This window comes from Candoia aspera, chromosome 7, assembly GCF_035149785.1.
Source record: "Candoia aspera isolate rCanAsp1 chromosome 7, rCanAsp1.hap2, whole genome shotgun sequence".
In the NCBI taxonomy this organism is placed as follows: domain Eukaryota; kingdom Metazoa; phylum Chordata; class Lepidosauria; order Squamata; family Boidae; genus Candoia; species Candoia aspera.
In genome coordinates this window covers 44,891,906-44,912,235 of record NC_086159.1, presented here as the reverse complement: position 1 = coordinate 44,912,235, position 20,330 = coordinate 44,891,906, and the positions used below count along the sequence as shown (strand labels likewise).

The 20,330-nt window shown below is 35.0% G+C and overlaps 1 protein-coding gene across 1 annotated transcript in view; it reads left to right on the top strand.

Moving 5' to 3' along the window:
* The window catches only part of TRHDE (thyrotropin releasing hormone degrading enzyme), a 242,607-nt gene extending 227,606 nt beyond the window's left edge, over positions 1-15,001 (top strand). The window contains exons 16-19 of the mRNA XM_063308675.1: positions 10,768-10,935; positions 11,553-11,693; positions 13,795-13,876; positions 14,758-15,001. Of these exons, the coding sequence (XP_063164745.1) occupies positions 10,768-10,935; positions 11,553-11,693; positions 13,795-13,876; positions 14,758-14,901 (535 nt within the window). The 3' untranslated portion in view covers positions 14,902-15,001. The remainder of the gene's footprint in view (positions 1-10,767; positions 10,936-11,552; positions 11,694-13,794; positions 13,877-14,757) is intronic.
* The last annotated feature ends 5,329 nt before the right edge of the window (positions 15,002-20,330 follow it).

Genomic DNA, 20,330 nt, shown 5'->3' with positions numbered 1-20,330 from the left:
GATTGGGCTGAGTGGTTGCAGTTCAGGTCCCTTCAATTAAACAAGACCTATCAAGGTGCCTAAGACCTAAGAAGGTGCCTTCTCTAGGGCAGCACCTGCTCTCTGGAACAGCATTTCCTCCACCATAACCCCCCCCCCCAGCATATGACTCCTAACCTGATCACATTCATAAAATCATTGATAACCTGGCTATTCTCTCAGGCCTTGTGGTAAGGTGGTTATTGACCCCCTATATGATGATTTGTTTCATGTATGGTTTGTTTTCTGGATACATGTGATCTATATTCTTGTTTTTTAAATGTAGGCTGACCTACGTTTGTTGTTAGGAGTCAGCTGGCCTCTAAGCTGTGTAAATAAATACATAAATAAATGTGACATCTGCTCGGGGGTAAAAGAGGTAAGATGATGGTCACAGCAGCACAGCTGAAGCCCTGCCCCTTTTGTACATGTGATTGTCATGTGGATTTATAAAGAAGCAGAGCTTAATTCATGCTGCCACAACCACCATCTTGATTCTACATAGCCACCATGCAGATTCTACTGCTCTATAATAATCTTTTCATACCAACAGTGTTTACTGATTCCAGTCCAGTCAGCATTGTCAAAGATGATGAGTATTTTGAAACATAACCAAATGGAAGGATTCAGATTCCTTTGTGTGTTGGTTTAGAATTTATACATCAAAGCTAGCACATGGGGTGAGATACGTTGTTCCTAGGAGCTGCCAGATAATAACACAGCAGTTAATTGTTATCGCTAAACTGTATTGGACAGCGTAACACCCAAAACAAAGTCATTTGTTACAAAGTAGCAAGCAATAGATTTGTGTAGTAACCATCCTAATACCTCATTATTCTTTTTACTGCTATTTCATCCATTAGCCATTAACATTATCTGCCTCTCTCCCACCTTTCTTCTAATTTGTCTCTCGAATATCCCTGACTTCTTCCTGTATTCAGCTCCATCTTCATATTTGATTTCTCAAATGATATTCTTTACCTGTCACTCATTCTAACATATGAACTGCCATACTATCAACTATTCTTCCAGTCACTCTTCTGATACAAGTTTTTGCAATGAATACAGTAGTTTCCTTTGCTAAAATAACCAGTTGGGCTTTCAGTCTTACTTAAATAACTTTATCTGAAAAAGGTTGAATAGTTTGTACTTATTTATTGTCAGATTTACCTTTGTACACTCCTGGAACAGCAGCCCACTGCTGTTCACAGTATAATAAAGAACATTAAATCACAGTGATTGACATTATATAAAACAGTAAAACAATAAATGATAACAATTAAACATACATAAAATACAAAAAACCTCCATATAAATAATAAAAGTATTAAGGTTAAAAATGGAATGCTTCCTTGTATATGTACTGTCAACTTTTAGGTTTCTATTGAAATCTGTCAGTGCAGGCAATGTCTGCACCTCTGGTTCTGCAAATTCTGCAATATTAATGCTACCACTGAGAATGCCTTGGTCTTGGTAGTTTCTAACCAGACCTTCTTTCTAGGCAGCAAACTCACAATAAATGGACACTGGATGAACAGAGATCTTGATGGGGATATTCCTTTTGGTAAGCAGGACCTAAGCCTGTTAAACCAGGCTCAGAAGGAGGTAGGAAGTCATTGCAACTGAGCCAGGACAGATGTATTGTCTTAAAGGTAACAGAACCCTGGCTGATGCATTCTGAATCCATTGCATAACATGTAAAATGCATAAGCATAAACTGTATACTCTAGGAGGTAATCAGCATGGATACAAAAGCCAGTTCAGTATGGGATGAAATTGTTAAATCAAGACATATCTCACCACTGCACACAGGCAACATAGAGAGTTGGCGTGGAATTGAAAAGTACCCCAAGAGTGAGAGATTGGAAGTGGCTTCCAACCACTTTACAACCTCATCCAGAGCTGGTAAAGACTTCTACAGTTGGATAGAGTTATCACCAACAAACCTGCATTTTTTTTCATACTCAGTATTACAGCTAGGCTGCAATCTGATCTAAGAAGGAACTGGCACACCTAACAAAGATAAACATGTAAAATACATTTATTTATCCAAATAAATATGGCACCCAATTCCACGTTTGCTGACCATCACACATAGCAGCTTCATATAAATACTAAAAAACATGGAGGACAGAATAGAACCTCTGTGGCATGCCCTAGTCCAGAGACTATGAGAAAAAGTAGAAATCCCTCAGTATTACTATGTGGAAACATCTGTGGGAGAGGAACCATGAGGAAACCATAACTGACTATCAATTCAGGGAGTCCAGGAAGATACCATTATCAATGGTAGTAAAGGCCAGCAAGAGATTCAGGAGTATAAAAAGAGACATATTCCCCTATTATGTCCCTCAGCAGATCATTCATTAGGATGTCCAGTAATCTTTGTTTCATATCTTGGTCTGAAACTGGTATAAATCAGATCTAGATAATCAGTGTCATTCAGAAGTGCCTGGAACTGTTCACTCATCACCCGCTCAATTACCTCGGTCATGCAAGAATAGTAAGTTAGAAAGTGATATGTAAGTGTTAAAAATTGAGGAATGTAGGGATTTTTTTTTCTGACAGGGCCCACTAGTGCTTCCTTCACAGAAGATAGTATTATCTCCTGGGAAAGAGATAGTACATAACACCTTCCAGAATAGATCTTTCTCAGGTAGATCTGCCAAGAGGGAGCAAGGTCCAATGTTCATTTGAGTACTGTATCCACATCTTTACTAGATACTTCAATATTTACAGAATATAATTTTTTATAAAACTCACTGAGAATTATCTTACTTGGTTCAGCTGTTTTAACAACAGGTCAATAATTTCCAGGTTTTTCTCTTTGCCCTTGTACATTGTTCATTTATATATAATATATATTTTGTTGTTCAACAAACTGAGAATCTTAATTAACAGCAAGAAGTGTTAAAGTACCACCTCCCATGAGTTGGGATTTTTTTCCCCCCAAAACAAATGATATTATGGGTGCAAAATCAGGGCACAAGTAGACCTTCCAGGCTGCATCAGCCTCTGCACTACTAAGAACAGCAACTTTGATGTCCAGCAGCTGCAATGATGGAGGAGAAAAACCTCTTTTATCCACTCCCAAAACCACAGTAGAATTGTTCCAAAGTGCTCTAAACTGTGCTCATCCACATTCACCTTTAGATTTCTACCACCTGTTCTCTAGATGCCTGTTGACCTACTTTATAGCCTGCAGCATCCTGGTGATCCAAGTAGACCTATGAACTCAGTGGACAGCCAGAGTTTGCTTAGAAGTGAAGCAATCCAATTCCAAGGCCTCTGCCAATTCTAACATTCACTTTGGTCCCACAAGTGAATAGTGTATTCCTTATTGCCCCTGAATACATATTCCTTCTAAGGATTCAGGACCTAACCCTAAGGACTCAGAGATCATCCTCCACAGCATACTCTAGCACAGCCCACCTCAATCCATCACCCCAACACACTAATAATACTCTACCTGTTTTCCTAATGCCATGTAACGATAACAAATAGGACTGTAGAGGCAGCAATAACAAAACTATGGCAGTAGTCAGCTATGGAGTGGCCCAAGTTACAGTCCAGTCCATATGACACAAGCCATCATAACTCGATCTGTAGGGAAAGGTAAATAAACTTGATGAGATAAAACAGTTGTGGTTATTGGGACTGCACCTATTTGCTGTAACAAATAATTATGGTGATAGAAGCAGCAAATAGAACTCCCTGATGACTGAACAGAAAGACACAGGATACCAGTAAGGATGTCTTCATAGGGCAGAACACAAATGAACAAGGTGAGGACCCAAAGATGAGAATCTGAAATGGAAAATAGTAACTACACTCCTATATAACTTGTTGGAAGTACAAGAATTTGTAGGATGCCATATGCTGTGTGTGCAAAGACTTATCCCTTGACAATAGTGGAAAAGTCTTTTCCTCAAGTTCATCAACATTGCCATCAATATATGATAGGTAAATAAATTACAAATAGTTTCTAATGGAATATATTTTAGTACTTCTTTATTGTGATACAGAAGTTCGGTTGCACAATTGTGGGTCTTTTCATATGAAATTTTCTGTAATTTTGCTTATATAGCATAGATTGCCTCTATAATTCTCTTCAGGCTTCTGGGAAGGTTTAAGTTCTGTGTAATTCAGATAATCAAAGAAAGCTTTTTTGTTTTGCATGTTGTTTCACAATTGTTTAATATGTAAAAGAATTGGATTGTGGTCATGAATAGTCTTTCTATAGAAACAATTTAATAATTATTCTGTGGACAAACTTGTAATGGATATTTCCAATCATGCAGCATATTACTTTTCCTCCCATATGTATCACAATAGCTATGCCATTGTTAAAACAGACAACCATGTGTAAGGAAATGGAAGGACACTGTATATATATCAAGTAATCTTCTTTTTTACATATTAATTTAATGTTGGCAGGAGGTTTGGAAGTGGACCTAAGAGTCCAAATACAAATTGTATTGGAAATTGTTACAATTTCATTGAACCTCTTTAACCTTTGCAGTACATCTGTTCTAAAAGCAAAGCTTGCTTTAAAATACTTTTTTTTTAAGTTCCTTATAAATTCATTTAATCCTTATTCTGGCCTATAATGCTCAAGAATTTTTTTTTAAGAAAAAACAATATTTCCAAGGTCCCCAAATATAAGTTTAGTATTATGAAAAGTTATTGAGAGAAGAATGGAATAAGGTTGAAGTATCTTCTATGGTATCCAAAGGAATGTCATTTTATTGTCAGAGCTGCTACTTCATTTAGTTACGGTATCATTTAAGTCTCTGTTCAGCACCCCCTGCCAAAAAAAACAAACCAACTTGAAAGTAGAACCAGAGAGCATACTACTGTCCGTCACGGAATGTATTCAGGTAAAGGCTGGAACTGTCCACCTGTAACAGAAGCTTTGATTTTGACTTCTGCATAGAGCAGGCTGTTGTACTTGATGATCTAAATAGACCCTTCCAAGAGAATAATTCTGAGATATTATAACATGAAGTAGTGATTCATATGTCAAAAAAAGTCTCCCCAGCCAGTCCTAGGAAAGTATCACTATTTGGCAACTCCCCAAAGAACTAAATGGACTTTTATATGTTCAAAATCCATAAACTGCAGGACATGTAAATGTTACTAATGGAAGACTGTTACATCTTTAACCCATTTGTGGACTTCTCAGACTGACAACACTCTGATTGATTGCTTTGATAACAGAATGCTAAAATTATAGATTTTGGTCCGTACCTCTAGGGCAATTCTTACTCTTCTAACCTTTTTAAGAATTAGTTTATAATCACCCTTAATGTTCAAAACACTTGATTTGGCTTCATTTGTTATGATTATTTTTATTTGCTTCTTTTCTTCTTTTAACATTTTTAGGACTGAAAGTATATCTTTGCCCATATTTAATAACTGTTCTATCGAACAGTGGCACTCATTTCACATGCCAGTAAGGTAATGCTCAAGATCCTGCAAGGTAGACTTCAGCAGTTCATGGAGCGAGAATTGCCAGATGTACAAGCTGGGTTTAGAAAAGGCAGAGGAACTAGGGACCAAATTGCCAATATCCGCTGGATAATGGAAAAAGCCAGGCAGTTTCAGAAAAACATCTATTTCTGTTTTATTGACTATTCTAAAGCCTTTGACTGTGTGGACCATAACAAATTGTGGCAAGTTCTTAGTGGTATGGGGATACCAAGTCATCTTGTCTGCTTCCTGAAGAATCTGTATAATAACCAAGTAGCAACAGTAAGAAGAGACCACGGAACAACGGACTGGTTTAAGATTGGGAAAGGAGTACGGCAGGGCTGTATACTCTCACCCTACCTATTCAACTTGTATGCAGAACACATCATGCGACAAGCTGGCCTTGAGGAATCCAAGGCTGGAGTTAAAATCGCTGGAAGAAACATTAACAATCTCAGATATGCAGATGATACCACTTTGATGGCTGAAAGCGAAGAGGAACTGAGGAGCCTTATGATGAAGGTGAAAGAAGAAAGTGCAAAAGCTGGTTTGCAGCTAAACCTCAAAAAAACCAAGATTATGGCAACTAGCTTGATTGATAACTGGCAAATAGAGGGAGGAAATGTAGAAGCAGTGAAAGACTTTGTATTCCTAGGTGCAAAGATTACTGCAGATGCTGACTGCAGTCAGGAAATCAGAAGATGCTTAATCCTTGGGAGAAGAGCAATGACAAATCTCGATAAAATAGTTAAGAGCAGAGACATCACACTGACAACAAAGGCCCACATAGTTAAAGCAATGGTGTTCCCAGTAGTAACATATGGCTGCGAGAGCTGGACCATAAGGAAGGCTGAGCGAAGGAAGATCGATGCTTTTGAACTGTGGTGTTAGAGGAAAATTCTGAGAGTGCCTTGGACTGCAAGAAGATCAAACCAGTCCATCCTCCAGGAAATCAAGCCAGACTGCTCATTTGAGGGAATGATATTAAAGGCAAAACTGAAATACTTTGGCCACATAATGAGAAGACAGGACACCCTGGAGAAGATGCTGATGCTAGGGAGAGTGGAAGGCAAAAGGAAGAGGGGCCGACCAAGGGCAAGATGGATGGATGATATTCTAGAGGTGACGGACTTGTCCCTGGGGGAGCTGGGGGTGTCGACGACCGACAGGAAGCTCTGGCGTGGGCTGGTCCATGAAGTCACGAAGAGTCGGAAGCGACTAAACAAATAAACAACAACAATAACTGTTCACAATGCTCTTAGAAAAATAATTGATGTGTCAAAGATTCTGTATTTATCCGCTATAATAGTTCATTTTACTGTGCTGTGTACATGCTTAAGGATTAATTCTCTGAAAACAAATGGGAGGAGGAGGAGGAGGAAGAGGAGGACATAGCAATCAGTGTAGCTGAAATTAGTTAATTAACAGGGTATTGCAACAAAGGAGTAGAACTGTACAGTGAAATCAATACAGCTATTTAAGTAGGAAAAAAGATGTGCTGAACATAACTTAATCAAGACTTTACTGTTGAAAAAGAAGATCAAAGCGATCTGTCTAATAGGGTTAAGCATTAATATGATAACAAGTCAATCAAGACTTCATTGCTGTTTAAGACCTGCATTAAGAAGCCAATTTAAATATTTAAATACAGCAAAACATATTTGTTTGGTTTGAAGTGCTAATTTAATTAAAATTTAATTTTTAACTTAAAACAATTTAACCATCTCTTTGAAAATGAGTATGCCACCTTTTCAGCACAAAGCTCCATCCCAAGACAGAGTACACTTGTTTTGTCCAATTCTAGAATTTGCTGTTTCTTATCTCACCCTCAATAATTTCCACCAAAGTCTTTAACCCCCCGGTCTTTTCTTTGCACTCACCCCATGGGACTTAATTTGTGTCTGAGCACAATCTAGTAGAACAAATACTTTCAGGAATAGGACAGAAGACCAATAAACTAAGCTTCTGAGGTGCAACAGTTAGAAAGGGAGTTTGTTTTTGGGGTTGATCGGAGATTTCCTGGGAGGTGTTGATCAATTGGCTGTTGGGAATATGTTGTCTCCATTTTGATTGGCCCTTCTCATCTGTTTGTTGAATCTTCTGAATTGTTACACGAAGGAAGTCTTGCAGAGACATGTGGTAAAATGACTGTAGAAAACCTGACTAATACTTTAGTATTGATCTTCCAAAACCTAGAGAACCATACTACAAGGTACATATAGATTCCTAGTTATTTTCTGAGAGGCTTTTCTTGTCATCATATCATCATCATCATCATCATCATCATCATCATCATCATCATCTTTCCCCACTTTAGGCTAGAACAGTAGTGAAGCCACACAGTAGAATCTGAAGGTTGTTTTGCCTCTCTTGATAGAAAAATATCTCACTGAAGAGGACTTGCCTTTGGCAAAGCTGGAGCACATTTTACAGAAAATGCAAGAGCAACTGATCCATTGTTATTATCTAAAAGTATTTATTAAAGAAGTAAGGCAGTGATTTCTCAGTAGCATCACCAAAGAAAAATGACAAGACAAAGGATTTCAACTTTAGCAGTACGTATTAAAAATTGTGGAAAGGATTAGATAATGAAATTAATTGTTCAAAGAAATTGCAAATCTCTTTTCCTGACTTTTAAGACAGACTAGAGTTCAGCAGTGGGGAAAGACTAATAGCCAAGCTTTGAAAGGCTGTGCCTTCATAGGGATAGATAATTTGTTTATCCAAGTGGCAGCTTAACAGTCATTGCATACAAAATAGGAATTATCACACATATTCAGAGTTTTGAAAAGTTAGTTCTTATTCATATAAGAGCATTATATGAAACAATTCTGTTATTAGGGACATCAAGAAAAACAAGCTAAACTCTTAGAATTGAACTGTCTAAAATCTTAGAATTGAACTGGGCTAAAGTCTTAGAATTTAACTGGACATCTGATTAATTTTCTTTCTTAAAGTTTTCCATAAAGAGTTTGAAGCATGTCAATAAATCAAGGAAAAGCCTAAACTGCATCTAATTACATTTTAAGAAATTAGAACACTATTTGCCTAGCAGATAAATAATTAAGGGGCTATTTTACAAATGCATTTCCATTTGCTGAAACTTAAAGAACAAGCATGTGCTAATTAATTATAACTTGAAAGATTATTCCTAACACTTTGTAAAGCTGTATTATAAATCACTGGAAAAAACAAATTTTTCTGCAAGAACATAGCATGATTTTAATTATTTTTCTATTTTTTTAATGTTTTCTGAAAGTGTTTAATTTTTAATCAGCAGCCACATTTACAACATATTTTATTTTTACCATGGTTCTTAAGCAAGATAAATAAGGTCAAACAAATCACAACACTGTTCAAATAAAGTCATTTCAAATGAAGCTTTCAGAAGTTAATAATAGAGAAGTATTCATCATAGCTTTACCTTTAAAAAATGAATGAAGGTAAATAGAACTGGAGAATTTTAATATAACAAATGCTTTAATTGGGAAGCATTAATGCTTAAGTCACACTGTTGAGAAAGAAGTCTCATTGTGTTCCTAATGAGCTTACAAGCAGATAAATGTGTAGAAGAATACCTTCATATGGCTGTCCAGGAGATTATGGCAGACCTTCTCTTCACTGGCAGTGCATTTTGCAATGGGAAAAAATAACTAGGAAGATTTGGGATGTGTCCATCAGCTTTTTTAGCCTGGAGCTATATATCTTTTGGGTATAAAAGCTTAGCAAACCTACCTCCTTTTTCCCTGGCTAGCACAAGTTTGTAACAAAAAAGATACCTCTTCATTAGAAACCCACCTGCATTAGGATTGCTGAATTCAGTATACTTTGCTTGTTTAGGATTGTACAGTTTTGGTTAATTGCTTTATTATTTCTGGGTGTAGCAAAATATTTTCTATAGATTTGGAAAAGCATTTCAAGTAAATCTTAAAGAGATGTCTAGATCTAGTTTAAAGTATTTCATGCATACAAATGAAATAGGATGTAGATTGTTACATCATTGTGTTATATGATCCCTTCCTCAGTGAGACCTACCTTGGGCTTCAAATATTGCTAACATTGTCGCTATTCAAATAATTTGTGTCATGGTAAACAAGAGATTGTTGAGTGGTTGGTGAAGATAATGAATCTTGTTTTCATAAAAATAAAGTTTTGAGGGCCAAACTTCTTATTTTAGGAAATAATACATCTTCTCAGGTTATGCACTGGTACGGTTGCATCACATTGTTTATATCTATCTGAGAAGATGGCAATCTGAGGGAAGTCATTTTAGTGGTAGGCTGATGGGTGTGCCTTTTTAAAGAGGTTTTCATGAGATGGTAGCTCAGAATGAGGTATTTCCCTGTGCCTTGCTCCCCTTGTCCCTGGCACCCAATGCTTTTCAACCAAGTTTTAAGCTTCATGGGGCATTGCGTGAACTGCTGTATCCCCAACTGCCTAGTCACAGTTCAAAATGGGCCTTAAATCTATCTTTATATCTTGGGCTTTTTTTTTTTTACAGTTTTAGAGCTTTAGCAGTTTTAGAATTGAGTTTTAATGGTGCTGCAGAATTTAAAATGGTTTTAGCACTGTATATATTTATCTACATTCTTGTAACCCATCCAGAGCTGTTGCATCGATCAGAAATAAACACAGAAACATACATGCATTACTCTTTTCCATTATAATTAAAATTGAGTAATGAGTAGTCATAATAATACTGACACAGTAGCAAATACAGACCTTGTCCTTCCTACACTTTCTGCAGCAAGAGCAAGAGAAAATAAGTGAGTCCTGTCAGCTAAACCTGCATGGTCTTCTCAGCTACTTTAGACATTTAACCTGATGAGGGCAGCTGTGGTCATCATGTATCTAATGTATCTAATTTAAAAAGTAAATCTACTTTTTCATAGGCCAATCCCAATCTTCTCATACCCCCTTCCCATCCTGTCAAGGCTGCTAACGGTCTCACAAAGAGTACAAAAATTGTATGTTTAAGTTTCACTTATAGAGATAATAGTTTGAAGAGAGATTTTAGCCAGGGAATTATCACCCTAGGAATTACATGTCACACTTTCCCTCTATTTCAGCTTTGCCTCTTATTTATTCTCTTTCTGTGACCACATTTTAAGATTTTTTAAAACTGCTAAATTTGAGAAATGGAACACCAGCATACCACGTAGATTGCCTTCACCTTCAGGAAAACTGTCAGTGGCACAGAACTTTAACTTGCATGTTATGTCTACTGAATACATTATGAATACAGAATTGTTGTGGTTTCTATATGTTCTTTTAAAGAATACCCCCAAATGTAAGAGACATCGTCTACTGCACAGGAGTTTCACTGATGGATGAAGATGTATGGGAATTCATCTGGATGAAGTTCCACTCAACTACAGCAGTATCAGAGAAGAAAATATTATTAGAAGCTTTAACCTGTAGTGATGACAGAAATTTGTTAAACAGGTGTGCTAATTTAGTTTATATTTCTGTTTTTTCAGACTCAGTCTTGTATCAGTAGAAGTAATAGCATTTGTGGTCTGAATTTTGTACCAAAGATTAAATATTCTTCACCTATGTACTTCCTTTTTTCTTCTTCTTACTCATTTTTTAAAACTGCTAAATTTGAGAAATGGAACACAAGCATACCATGTAGTTTGCCTTCACCTTCAGGAAAACTATCAGTGACACAGTGAAAATATGAGCTATGAGAAAATTACCAGTACTGTATGGGTTTGGCATTTATTCTACTTTATTTGTTCTATATTAACTTGAAAATAATTTTAGAAAAGTATGACCTCAGAGTAGCCTTCATGAAGCTTAAAATGAAGCAATTATTTTTAAATTTTACCAAATATCTGTCAAGTGTAGGTCAACAGTAGAGGGAAGTAACTTTTCTGTCTCAAAATTTAGCTTGTTTTCTGTATTTTACGAATAGATATTGAAAGTGCTGCAATGACTTTCAATTGGAATCTAGCAATCTCTGATCTTTGTTGGATATCACAAGGTGTTGAATAGCATGATGTTGAAATATTTATGTTAGTAAAAGCTAAACATTTTTTCCCTTTCTCCTATTGTTCAAGGCTTCTTAACCTGTCTCTTAATTCAGAAGTTGTCCTGGATCAGGATGCAATTGATGTCATAATCCATGTAGCTAGAAATCCACATGGAAGAGATCTTGCCTGGAAATTTTTTAGAGAAAAGTGGAAAATACTGAATACAAGGTAAAATGTTTTTATTAAATGTTTTGTACTGAATGATTCATATATTCCAGCTTTACCATACCAATATATTTAACGGCACACATATTTGTATAGCCATAAAGACAGAGAAAAGGCTGTATTGGTAATGAGTTGTATGATATATAGATATAGATATAGATAGGTATAGATAGATATAGATAAAGATATTTCAAGAGTCATTTGCTTGTTTGTTACTGTAAATGTTTAGTTCTGTATAATGATAAAACACATGTACATATCCTTTAATAATGGCCTTGATCTAACGTCCTGCAGTTTTACTCATGTATGGGATGGCTAATTTCACTCTGCCCCAAATCTACTTTTCCTTATGTCTTCTGATGCATTACAGAGAGTTGAATTTTAATTTGAAGAGAAACTGATGAATGGCTATGTGCATAGTGTAAATACAGATATTTAGAATTAGTTTTTAAAGGTCAGTTATTTTTATAGACAAGTTTGTGATGTCTGGTCCTGGAAGAACTAGAACAGTGTAAGTAGAAAAGAAAAATGGAAATGTTACAAAAAATAAGCTAATTCCTATATTGTCAATGCTCAAAATACATTGCAATTCTAATTATTATTACTAATAATGTTTATATCATCTATTTATAAAGATCTAAAGTTTAGGGGGAGAATATTATCTGTAAGAATTTTTTTTTTTGTACAGAATTTATTTATTTTATGTAAGTTTATTGCCAATGATCCATTGCCTACGTTTATGTATAACATCAAATCACCATACCATTAACCTTATTTTCAATTATAATTTAGGTAAACATAGCTTGCCACATTACAAACTAACATCCAAGCATTTATTATTTCCTTTTCTTATATACTGAAGAGAAAGAAGTTTAGAAGGAACTGTGCATGCCTTAAGTTAACAGTAAATTCTTAACCTTTCAAACATGATTCAAAAATCTGAATGATTATTTCTGATATCATAATGCTTTATTTTACCCTAAAAAAAACGGTGAGTTTCAAATTCATTGTTAATATTGAAAACTAACAATATTCCTTGTTTGCTGACCTAACTATTGCTTTCAAGCATTTTGCAAAATTATTTTAGCTATTGTAATATTTAGGGAACCTAGAAGAGTTTGATTTTGGAAGTTCCTCTACATTACAATATTTGATTTTTTTTTCTGTAGAATTTTTATAGCCAGATGGTCAAAATTTACAAATCAAATATTTTAACAATAATAGTAAAACAAAACAAAAGAACCAGAACAAAATACAAAACAGATGTTAATATTCAGGTGACATATAGGGCATTTAAACCTGAATCTAGAATTAGAATCCTTAAAACACAGATAATATGAGATAAAAATAATAAACATTCTGTATAATAGTCTAGCTTACCCTTTTTAGGAGAGGTGGGCGTGGGGGTAGGTCTCTGTTATGCCTGAATCATGCCTGGAATAATTACCATAAAATGATGTAATAAAAGCCCTTTAAAAAAGAGTGTACCTCAAAGATAGAGTACATCATTTATATACCATTTATACATCATTTATATTTTGCTCAGTCTCCCTACTGCTTTGCTAGTTAAAAGTTTAAAAAGGATCTAATTTATTATAAAACAGTTTCCGATTAGTTTCACATGGGGGAAGAAAGAATCATTGAATTATTTATTAGGGATTATAAACATTTACAACTGAAGTCTTATATGTTCTATATAAAATACAGACATATTAGTTAACTGTTTATCATTTCAATGAACCAACTGAAATACCTCCTAATTACAAAGGTCAAAAGATCATAAAGTCATTCCAAAACAGTAAGTGTTGTCCTCTCCTATAAATCATTGGTGGGCAAAACACTCCTGATTCCTGATGGCTACATGAATACATCCATGTAGTTTTCTTGACAATATGACTACTTTTACTCCTACCAATAGAGCTTCAGTGCAATATGGTTGATGCTGAACATCACAGACCACAGGAGATAATACTTCCCACAGGAGCAGAAGTTGTGGATATGAATTGCTTGCATAACTGTAATAGAAATATTGTTTATAATATATGATTTTAAACTCATGCCCACTTACAATGCTCTATATTTGTTTTGCAATCTGCTGATGAAGATATGGAGAAGCGTTATTTATGAATTCAAAACTGATAAGCGGAGTCACAGAATTTCTTAATACAGAGAGTGAACTGAATGAGGTAAATATTATACAAGTCCAGTACTTGCAGTTATTTTTTATTCCTTTTCACTCTCTTCAGTGTGTGCTAATCTTGATTACCTGAAAAGAACAAGCTTATACATCTTATCCTGTAACATGTACATATTTTGTCTCCTATAAATGATGCATTTCCTGAATGCTGCATTCACACTTAAGGAAAAGACAGTCTATTTTATATTGAGAGAGAGAGAGAGAGAATGAGACAGACAGAGACAGACAGAGAGAGAGAGAGTGAGAGAGAGTGAGAGAGAGAGAGAGAGAGAGAGAGAGAAGGGGATCTAGTTTCATGATATTTTAACTAAACTCCGCGTGCACCTACTGTTAGCAGCATAAGTGTGGATATAAGATATTAAATCCAAGGACAGTTATGGTCTTTATAGTGCTTGAACAGCCCCTCCAACATGTACATAAACTCTCATTCTTTTATAAAAAGTTCCTCAGCCCTAATTAAACATATTTTACAATATCTAATAACCAAAAGTTCTTCAAAGAAGAATGTAAATGTTTTAGCTTAACATGACCTAAAACCACATTAGGAGCGTTTCCAATTTTTCCCAGTTTGGATAACTATGTAAGAGGAAAATCTGATAAGAGCCCAGCTGGCCATACCATAAAGCATCTGGACTACAAGGAAGACAGAAGAAGTTAATGTTAATATAATCAGGCATTGGCACATCAGTATTTTGCAACACCATTTCAAGCAGTTGCAGTTTGTTGCTTTATTATACCTTTTAATCTGCAAAATACTGCAAGAACTTCCGTACTGAACATAGAGCTTTTGTCTTTAGCTTGTAAATTATATGAGCTTTATTTTTTTTTTCTTCAATTCAGTCTGAATTAACCATTAAATTCTATTTCCAGCTAAAAAAATTCGTAAAGAATTATGAGGAGAGATCTGCTGCCTCTTTCTCTCGAGCTGTGGAAACAGTGGAAGCAAATGTCCGATGGCAAATGATTTATAAAGAAGAATTGTTTCAGTGGCTGAGGAAAACACTTGCACACTAATCAGTGTTTCTGGCAGAGACCTAGTACAAATTGTGCAAGAGGAGAAGCACAGTGGGAACTTTCAGAAAACTGACTAGAAATTTGGCGAAGACAAGTTCAAATTGGAAGGACAAATAGTTACAGATACATTATATTTTTGCACCAAATTCCTCAGAACTGTTAAATGACAAGGGGCGAAAAGAAAAAAACACTGACAAAGAGGAATGGCCATGAATCCCATTCACTATCCCATGGCCAAATGTGATATTAGGTGGTGCATGTAAATGTTAATGTCAGTTTTGTTGGAGAAAAACTCTGAGAATATTTGTGCATGGTTTTATGGTTCCTGCCTGTACTTCAGCATGCTTACTTCAGATGTCCATGTTTTGTACGTGAATTTCTGTTGCATCAAAGGTGGGCATTATGCAAAAGCACAAAGACTGTATGACAATCAGTGTTGTAACAACAAGGTGGGATGGAAAGAAGGAAGTTAAAGATACAAATGAACAAGTGATAACATCTCCCCTTTCCATGGTGCTGGCCAGTTCATTCAAATTTAAATTCTTTTTAAGTTACCCTTTCACTGCTAATCCTCTTTTGAGTTGTAAACAGTAATATAAATTACAATCCAAAGATTCCGCTTTTAAAATCAAGAATACATATGTATTTAGAGGCAGAATATTCTCACAATATATTTTAATTTCAAAAATAAATTAGATTTACCTTCATAGGCTTTTATAACTTACAACAGCTGGTTTATAGATTCAGGGGAGGGGGGAGTAAAAAAATCAGTCTTTTGCATTATGTCTTATCAGCAGAAGTATTCAGTAGATGTTACACTGTTACTTTGATGGTTAGTTGCATACATATAGAAAATTAAATTGAGAGAAAGAACAGAACAAAACCAGGGGGGAACCAGAGTCTCTGTGAAAACTATGTGAACTAAAAAAAATTTCCTAGGTAATGTTTAGTTTTTAAGAACACTCAATTTTCCCTCTCATCCTGTCAGTATGAACATCTTGTTTCTTCACAGATAGCCTGTTAAAATCAAATGGATGAAATTTGAGCAATTGTTAAGACTCAAAGTTGAAAAATAATCCCTTGGGTCTATTTCACTAATTTTTTATTTGGCAAAGGTATTTTCTAATGAAATTCAGAGGCATAGATATAATTATTAAAAATAATCCCCATTTAACATAATGGGATTTATTTGAGAAGATGCACTCCCTTAGTTTTTTTTTCCTTATTTAGAATTTCTATAAAGATTTATCAAATAATAATCTAGCTAGAATGCAGTAGAATGCTAGCTAGAATGAAGATATAATTTATCAAACCCATTTCTTTGTTATAGGGAACCAATATTCTTCAATATCCTCTAATGAAGAAAATAACAATTGACTACAACGTACAACTTGGAAGTTGTTTCTGTTTTTCATTATTTTTAGTTGCTTATGATCTTTGTGTTCTCCACTAACACAGGATTTGAAAAATCTCCACCCATAAAGGAAACAATTATTTTATCTTGTAATTCATGTGGAAGGACAGTGTGACTCATAATAATATAACAATAAAATAAACTGCAGTTTTTCATGATATGTATAAACCATATGTGGGACTTTGCTATATACCAGTCAATGTAACAATTGTATTCTTTACTGGACAGATGCTAGTACTAAGTGGCAGGAAAAAAAATCAAATTTAAAGAATTTTCTACAAATGTTGATGAAAAATTGCCTATAGTGAATATAGATAATTTTGTTATGTTAATATAGCAGCCTGCAAGTTGTAGTTTTGAAACAGCTCAGTTTGCATTAGTTTATCAACAAGTAAATACTAAGTTAAATCTATATACAGTAGCTTTTAATTTATCATTTTTCTTCAATCACCAACAGCTCTCACTTTTGGCTGTTTTCTGATGCTAAGGAGCTGCTCCTATCTACACTAAAGCCATATGAGTTTTCATCTTGTCAGAAGGTATTAGGAGCAAGTTCCTGAAAGTAAGAACAGTTAAACAGTGGAACAGTTTGCCTATAACATTGTGGTCTCCCAGCCTCCTATCAGGGATGATTTAGTGGGTTGGATTAGATGACCTGTCAGTTCCCTTCCAACTTATACATTCTGTGATGAGAAGAATCAAAGAATCTATCATGTAGCTCATGGGTTGTTCAGATTCATTTCCAAGATGATTTAAGAAGATTTGTATCAATTTCATAGAAACGTGTTCTTATACTGTTCTGATGGTAAAATCCAAACCACAAAGCTGCAGTGGGAAATAAGGAAGTATAGGATCAATGTAGGGTAAAGGAGAGTTTATTATGAAGGACAGTTTTACAGTGTGAACTTAGCTATTGCAAGATGACTCCTAAGGTTAGATAATGCAGCCTGCAGACCACCATGCTTTTTGGCCACTTCATGATAGAAGAATACTTTGATATCCTTTACAGTAAATCTAAGTCAAATATAAAGCATTACTTCGCTGAAGCATTTTGTAATACCTTGCTATTAGAAGGATTGTGATTATGAAAAAGGTAATAACACTCTCAAACATTAGGTGCACAGTAGTCAGGTTTGAATTCTTAAAAGCTCTGAGTTTTTAAAATTCTTGCCAGTTGGGCTGGGGTGGGAGGGCTGTTGTTTCAATCTTCCCATTGTAAAAGTTGACTATTGCAAGCTTCTGACTTTTCTACTGAGAATGAAAAATGTTAAAAGCATTTATTCAGATGCCTGTATGATTTGCTGCTTGATTTTATTTCATTTTAAGTACTCCAATGTTCTTATTTTTAGAAAGTAAACCATTTTTTATTTTAAATACTATTAATTTCAGTGGGATATTTAAATCTATAGCTGAGATGTACTCTAAACCTTCCGTTTTCCTAAATGCGCAGAAATAAGTAAAACATAAAAATAAGTAGTGGCATTTCAAAAATCAGGAAAAAGAGGTAAGAAAAAAATGAAATCAAATAAGAACAAATTTGAACTTGAATTTTATTTGATTTATTAATTGGGGTCTACACTAAATATTCCCCATGAGCTCTTTAACAGACAAGCATCTATTGTATGTTTCCTTAAACTTTTATGTTGGCATTTCTTGTCAGATTTCTCAATACTTTCATGGATACAGAATAACATTATCCAAATGTTCTTAAATAAACTATGCAGTAAATATTTTTGTAATATTAGTTGCCATGGAATAGAAGTAAAGCACAGTTAAAACAATACAAGTCTTCATTTGTCTTGGATTGCTGTAGTGCATTTTTTTCCCCCAACTTGGTGCCTTCCAAATTAGTTGGACTTCAACATGCTGGCTGGGATTGTTAGGGTTGAAATGCAAACCCTGCAGAGGACACTAGATTAGGAAAGGCTACTAGAATGCTTGAATCATATGTCTATAAAATGATAAAATTGCTTTTGCTGTGTTTCAGAACAACATGCACATTTGAGAGTATGAACTGATTTCTTTCTTAGACGGTCTCAGAGGTCTCCTTCAGAGAACCAGGCAGCTGGCCAACATTCATGTCATGTCTTTAGAATGCCAATTCTCCATTGTGTTACCCATTCACAGTGGTAAAATGGTTGTGTGGTATTTGTAAAAACCATAGCATGTGTGGTGCTCTACAGCTGTTCTGTTATCATTGGTGAATCATCACGAACTGATATTTTGCTAATTCAAATCTTCAATGAACATATCATTTGCCTACCATTTTAATATGTTTTAAGTTTCAGTATTTCATTCATCTGGGTGAAGGCAGGAAATATTTTAAAAAATATGTAGTATTCAATAAAGATTTTCAGACATGAGTATGATACTTCATGCTATTGATATCTGGAATACAGTAGAGTACTGTGTTAGATAGCATTAAGAGCTAGCACAGCAACTTATGGAGGTCCCTTCATTCATTAAGCTGGAAATACTTTTGAGTGATATCCTGTGAATCTTTTGTATCATTATGCCACTCTAAAAGTTCATCTTAGGATAGCCATTTCACTTGAAAGTAGATTTTATATTTGTATGAATGTTTTTCTGTTTGTTAACTGCAGTTGTGGTGGAAAACGTTTGGCTTTTCTCTATATAATCTGAAGAAAAGCCTCAATTAAGCACCAGTCACTCTCTCTCAGCCCAACTCACCTCACAGGTGAGGCTATTAAGCACCAGTTCAAATTAGAACACCACTTAATTCTGTTTGGGACAAAGGTGATGTTTTATGATAAAAGGATTCATATTTTTATGAAGCTTGACCTCATTTCTCTCATACAATGTTGTAATTACAATAGCTGGTTTATATAGTTATTTATGCTGGTTGCTGTACTTTTTGTCATTAGTTTGGTCTTCTTTATATTTCATCACAGCTGTATTTTTTACTGTGCTCCTTCACTTTTATTACTAGAGCTTATCTTTCAGCTATCAGAGTACTTGATGTTTGATATTTCTTCCTCCAGTTTTCAACCACAGTGATACTCTTCCAGTCTAGCTTTTCGCAATATATATTAGCATATAGGTTGAATAAATGAGAGAGTACAGCCTTGTCTCACCTCTTTGCCAGCTTGGGTCCAATCAGTTTCATCATGTTACATCTTACTGTGGTTTCCTTTTCTTTATATATGTTTTGCATAAGGACAATGAGATGTTCTGGATTTCCATTTTCCTAAGGACATTCCACTGCTTGACATAATCAACATAATCAAAGGCCTTTTTATACTCAATGAAGTACATACTGACATATTTTTGGTATTCTTTGTCTTTCTCAATTATCCACTGTGCTTTAACAATAATGTTTCTTAGTCCTTGGCCTTTTCTAAAACCACCTTGGAGTATCTGGCATTTCTCTTTCAATGTAGGGATCTAATCTGTGTTAGATGATCCAAAGCATTATTGTTACAGCATGTGAAATTAAGGACATTGTATAATAGTTTGCATACTCTGTTACAGTAAGTAACCTTTCTTTGATATTGGTATGTAGATTGACTTCTTCCAGTCAGTGGCCAATGTTTCATTCTCCAGATTTGCTGGCATAGTTTGGTTGGAACATTTACAAAGTCTTCTTCTACTGTTTGCCATATTTCTGTAGATATTCCATCATTTTTTGTAGCCTTCAAACTTGGTAATGTCCAATGTGCTGATCCAACTTCACCTACTGCTACTAAAGTTTCTTGTAAATAGGAAATACCTTCTAAAGTACTTTGGATGTTGACATCCCCACATCTAATTGGATCATTGACTGCACTGTAGCCAAGTAATGTCTTTGCTATATCCTTCCTATGGTAGGAATGCTATCCCTTCTGTTTTTCATGTCCTAGTTATAATAGTTTGATCTTCTAACTGAAAGTGTGCAATTCCAGTCCATTTCATTTCACTGATATCTAATGTATCAATGTGTAGTTGATTCATTTAATTTTTTTTTTACTGTGTGGAGCTATTCCATGTTCATGATTCTTACATTCCACATTCCCAC